Genomic DNA, 6,063 nt, shown 5'->3' on the forward strand with positions numbered 1-6,063 from the left:
AGCCTCGGGCAAATGGAAACTGCCTGGCAAATGGATACTGTCAGGCCAATTTGATACCGTCTTTGCAGCCACCGAAAAATCTTCTTGGAGATGCCCCCCCCCCCACATACACACATTCTCAATGCACCACAAAGCGCATGCGCCTGAGATGACCCTGAGAATCGAACTCCTCCTTGTAAACAAGCTGACTGGACTTGACTTTTAATGCGCGGTCTGAGAAGGTGGAAGTCTGGTCGGTCTTTCCGCCGCTGGCTGCGCTTCTCGGTCATATCGTCTCCTGAGGAGGCCATGATGTGGGGAGGTCTGCTCTTGGTGCTGACGGTGTCGGTGGCCTGTATCACAGGTACGGCCAGGCATACACGGGTCTTTCTGATCAATATTCAACGAGTTTCATGAAAGGAATTATTTTTGTTTACTATTCCGTTCTCTAGTATGGTGTGTTCTGGCACGAAAAATGACGCTTAGTTTTGGAGCTTTCTAATTGTACCAGCGTAACATGTACTCGTTCACCGCAGTGCCCAGCGAGGGTACATATTACTTTCGTAACAGTAATTATATTTAAAAGCTTCGAGGCACATGAATGATGACGGGAATGTATTAAATGAAGTTAAAGATATGGCCAACGCCTCATTCGAAGAATGCTCTAAATTGTCATACTAAATCGTGTGCATGTGCAATCACAGGGGCCAGTCATAAATGTCATGATTGATATTTAGACGGATCATCTATTTTAACATCACTACTTCCCTTGATGTCCAATCCTTCGTCAGTCGTTTAAAATCAGTCAGCGTATTGAATGGACAATTTTTGAAGTTTTTGATGCACCCAAACACATGTTTGTACTGCTTTTATCCGTATTTCTAGGGCTAGTTTTCCTAGACAGCTTATATAGGAAAGATAAGGATCTTAACAACAACAACAGTACAAGTATGCACGAGAGGTCGTCTGCACATGGACCAACCGCGGGTTTAGGGACAGCGTTGCCATAGTTACGCCAGGGTCTTTGTCTGCGACATAACGTGATCTGACTCGCGATTCTGTCCTGAACAATGTAGCTACAGAATCTGAGTACAAAAGGTCTGCGGCGACGGATCTCTCTGTAAAATTGGCCGAATGAATGGTGAAGTTGAAATGAATACAAATTCTTAAGGACGGGAAAATCGTTTCAGATCTTAGAAGAAATCGAAAGACGTGGCCAGACTGAAGATGGTTCAGCTGGAATTACGTAATACAATGCTAATATTACACGGTAACATATGAGGGAACATTCGTGTTGCTATATAACCATTATCATATGAAGGAACATTAGTAATTCTGGTCAAGAAGGTTAAATACAAGTATTTAACCTCCTTGTTCTGGTTAAACACCTTAACGTCATGAAACGCAGGCAGCGAAAAAAAATTGGAGCGTAACGTAGAATAGTTTTACCTGGATAACATATGGCTGCTTATTATAAGTAGTACTAGTTCGCACCCCATTGCAGTCTAGGCTTATTAATATTATACAGTCAAACTTGGTCCAACGACCACGTCCATAAAACGACCATCGGTTTAGGACGACCGAGTTTTGCAGGTCCTGATTTTCCCCCATAGGCCACAAGCATTAAGCATTGTGTCCAAGACGACCTATTGTCTTCTGTGCATATTATTATATGCATATATATTTCCTATACAGCCAAGAAGGCCCGTCAGGGATGTCAGTCCATAAAGATGGACATGTGTAGAGACGCTGGTTACAGGAGAACCAAGTTTCCGAACCGCCTGGGCCACCGCAAGCAGGACCACGCCGCGAACGACGCACAATATCACCTCCTCGACGTCATCATCAACGGCGAGTGTTCGGCACATTTCAAGACACTGGCGTGCCTGTTGTACGCGCCCCCTTGCGATAATCTTGAGGACGACACCGGCCTGCCAGTGTACCCCTGCAGGAGTCTGTGCAGGGCTGCGAAAGACGACTGTCTGCCGTGGCTGGAGGCGAACGGGTATCGCTGGCCACGGATCTTCAACTGTTCCCAGTTCCCAGACCGCAGGGAAGAAAAATGCAACGGGCATGTGGAGAGGACATCCGCTCAGTCATTCACTGGTGAGCTTGAGTGCATACATAATGGTATTCACGTCTGAGACAACTGTTAATGAGATGCTCTAACTACTAGCTATCGCTGTTTTTGTCCGCATCATATACATGCAAATTAGTTGAAGACATATGCAAATTATTGGGAGGCAAATCAACCAATCGTCACTCACCTTTTGTCTACCACTCGCTATGCCGTGACGTTATGGCGATCGCTTGCATATGTAAGTACACCGGTTCTTCTTACTTTATCTCAGCGACGTTACTTTTCAGGGACGTGTGAGACTATAACCATACCACTGTGCGCCGACGTGAGCTACAGCACCGCTGGCTACCCTAACCACCTGGGCCAGGGCAGCCAAGAAGCGGCATCCCTGGACGCCCACATGTTCTTCCCGCTTGTGAAAGTCCAGTGTTCCCCGCATCTGAAGGAGTTCGTGTGCGGCATGTATGCGCCCCCTTGCGACTCGCAGCGGAACGCCCCGCCCCTGCGCCCGTGTAGGAGCCTGTGCCAGGCCGCCAGGTCGGGCTGCGAGGATTGGATGAGCAAGTTTGGGTTCAGATGGCCTGGATCACTAGAGTGTGACCTACTGCCGACAGTAGGGGAAGAGGAAGACTGTTTTGGACACGTTCCTACCCTTCCTCCTCCGACATACCCACCAGCAGAAGGTAAAGATTAGCAGTTTGACGTTTTAATTCGATATGATGCTGCACGCAGCTAATCTGGTGCAAGGAAGACACTTTGGAAGAATATATTGTACATGTATATCCTTCACTGTCCACAATTCTTTCTCAGTCGGCACAATACAAAATAAAAATCAAGCATCAGGACAACTTCAATGAAGAATCAACCATAATCTTTACTATCAGGACTTATTTCCCCAGCTTGATTTGAAATGTCTTATAATTATAATAATCATTATATGTTTTTCACTGTTTACAGGTAAATGCGAGGACATCACTATACCGTACTGTCAGAACTTACAGTACGGCAAAACGCGTTTCCCTCATGCCAGAGAGGACATTCTAGATCAACAGGAAGCAAGCCGGGAGATCGAGCATCTATTCATGACCCATTTTGGGCCCGACTGCTCTCCGCACCTGAGGCAGTTTGTGTGTCACATGTATGCGCCACCTTGCGGAAGCGATGAGATACCGCAGCTCCCCTGCCGCAGTCTCTGTGAGGCAGTGAGGGCTGAGTGTATGGAGCGCAGCTGGCCAGAAAGCCTCAACTGCAACTACCTACCACCTGACGACGAGGCGCCTTGCGTAGGCATTGTCGAGCCAACAGAAGCGCCGCCTAGCGGTAAGCACACAAACCTTATTAGACCAGAAAGCAGTAGGCTACTTATGCCTTATATTTGTATTTCAGCTATATTTTTAATATATTAAAGCTAAGCTGTGTTCAGGTCTTAGGACAGGAGATCCTGAACCTAACATTTTGTTTCTTGACAAAAGTAAGAGATTTCTTGATTTCTTTTGGCTGTGAACAGAAGAAATCTCATGTGTTGAGTACAGTCAAGCGGTATAACAAGATGGCGTCTCTACTTTTCCAGTGTCACCATCCGAGCTTCTTGATAGGATCCTGCGGGACTATGACAGGAGGTTACGTCCAGACACGGGGCCAACCACCGTCAACATCGGCATGACCTTGCGAAGAATCCTGGCACTCGTATGCAAATTTGTCTACTCAGTCGCCTATGAGATGAATTATAACTTGTTAAATTTGAAATTTTATTGAATACATAGCCTGACAAGTCGTTCTTTTCCATTTACCAGAATACCAAGAACGCTCTTCTTACCCTACATACCTGGATCAACATGGTAGGTTAACGTTTCGACGTCTTGTCTTCAACTTTGTAGACCTACTACCCATTGAAGGTTGCATGAATGATGTAGATTTTGTTGCACAACTTGACATGTACCAGCTCGTTGATGAATCATAAAAGCATGATTTGAACAGCTAAATATAGAATTTTATTTAAAAACAAATGTGAAATATTGCATCAGCAGCTCATACGAGAGGCATCAATTTATCTTCATACAGGAATGGAAGGACAAAAGGTTGATTTACGGAAACACGGGAGTGAGGAGGCTGGAGATATCTGTGAGATACCTTTGGATGCCGGACATCTTCCTCATATCAGGGTGCGAACAATACCTTTTTGGTTTACATTGGTTTTAAAAATGTCATTGCTCTTAACCTGAGAACAGGATATACACACAGTTTGATGAGTTTCGTCAACATCGTGATAGATTTAAAACGCTTTTTTTCTCTCCAGTGTTAAGGCAGAGGAGATGCCGTTGCCCCTGACAACAGAAGCGTCCATCTTTAGTGACGGAACCGTGCGGTATGTCGTCCCCTGGACCTTCACTGTGCCGTGTAGGAAACGGTCAGAGTCGGACTGGGACTGCCGGGTGGTGTTCCAGTCGTGGAACAAGGTAAGGAGAATGCTGGGTAATCCTTCAGTGTAACGGCCAGGAACGTGGTAGAACCGTGTTACCGCCCTTGCCATGTATGTACTAGATAGTGTCGTAGACATGTTTACGGATAGTAGTCATTTGTTGATTACTACTAGTACAAAAGTACCGAAGTAACTGGTTCCTTTCTCAGTACTCGGTGTGCAGTGGGGAGCCTTCCGCCCCAGATTTCTATTGCCGATGTTACGCCAACACTGGGTGTCAAGTTTCGGCGGCTTCAGCACTGCAAACTCCAAATAGGCAATGGAAACTGAGCTAGAACTGAGAGTACCTTCCACTGTTCCACATGCAACGATGTTATTTAACAAAAAATTTCTATTTCCAACAGCCAGCAGATGAGATCGCACTGTCGCCCGTCGAACACTTTTTGGACGCGGAGGAATACAACGGCGGCCTGCAGTGGAACGTCCAGTCGGTGTCAGCTGATAGGCTGATCACGAACGTGCGTGATGAGGCAGACAAGTCCAGACTGATCTTCACATTGGTCGTGGCTAAACATGTTTCTGAAATCTAAGTAAAAGCTGCCAAGATGCAGCTGCAAATTTTAGTCAGAACATTTTTGTCGAAAGGAAGTTTTTTTTAAAGAATGATGTATCCGTTTCATATATGGTCTCATAATTCACAATGAGTCTTGAAATGCAACGTGAATGATACAGCAATTGCAAAACAGGAAACGAGTAACGTAGCTGCATGTTCGTGGGAGTTGCAATAAAGTATTGTTGGTTCTCAGCAGTAGAGGCAATACAGTAAGACCGAAGTTTGAACATTATATTATTAATACATTTTTATAATCTTCATTTCTGTTACTGGTGACACAAGCGATGTTGATATATCTGTAGACATGTGGCTTTGATTGCCAAATTGGTACAATTTAGGTTCTTATATTTTCATTAGGTCAGACATTGTGTAGTGACTTTTAATCTCTCTATACCAATTACAGTTCTAATATAGCCAGTAACAAGGTACGCGTTTGTATGAATATTGAAGTAATCACTAAAATCCCTTGAAGTTAAAATTGTTCAGTTTATGAAAGCTATGTGTGGATGACTGTTATCATAAAATGCAAATGTTATATACTTAATAGACCTCTTTTAATGTTGCTCTCTGGCACCCCTCCCCGAACTTGTTCAATGGAATAGCCCTACGCATCACAACTGGTACAGTAACTATGGATGTCAGGATTCTGAAGCTGGCTTATTCTCCCCCTAAATAAATGGCATCGTCGCAGTGACTGTTTCTTGTCACTAGTTTTAAATGTGTTGTCCTCTGCTTAAACCTTAAAGTTAAATCAAAGTCTAACCTCATTGGTCTAATGACCTACTTCAAAGAGGTGGCATGGCGTTTTAAAACTATCCGGAAGTATACATATAGATGTCATGCGGATGGAATGCGGCAGAATGATATCTTGAGCCTTGACCGGATAAGTGACAATATGTAGAGGGCAAAACCGCACGTCCTGTTTATACAATATGAATTAACCACCAACACGTTTCTCATCTTGAGATTTGC

The 6,063-nt window shown here is 44.5% G+C and overlaps 1 protein-coding gene across 1 annotated transcript; it reads left to right on the forward strand.

The window, feature by feature from the left end:
* The first annotated feature begins 168 nt into the window (after positions 1-168).
* LOC109477846 lies at positions 169-5,785 on the forward strand. Its single transcript, XM_019779267.1, has 9 exons — positions 169-343; positions 1,675-2,085; positions 2,347-2,742; positions 3,017-3,379; positions 3,630-3,745; positions 3,853-3,897; positions 4,121-4,221; positions 4,356-4,515; positions 4,883-5,785. Exons 1-9 carry the CDS (start codon positions 205-207, stop codon positions 5,066-5,068), a joined length of 1,917 nt encoding a protein of 638 aa, XP_019634826.1. The 5' UTR covers positions 169-204; the 3' UTR covers positions 5,069-5,785.
* Positions 5,786-6,063: the final 278 nt, after the last annotated feature.

Source organism: Branchiostoma belcheri, unplaced genomic scaffold (assembly GCF_001625305.1).
Source record: "Branchiostoma belcheri isolate BF01 breed outbred unplaced genomic scaffold, Haploidv18h27 scaffold41, whole genome shotgun sequence".
Classification (NCBI taxonomy): Eukaryota; Metazoa; Chordata; class Leptocardii; order Amphioxiformes; family Branchiostomatidae; genus Branchiostoma; species Branchiostoma belcheri.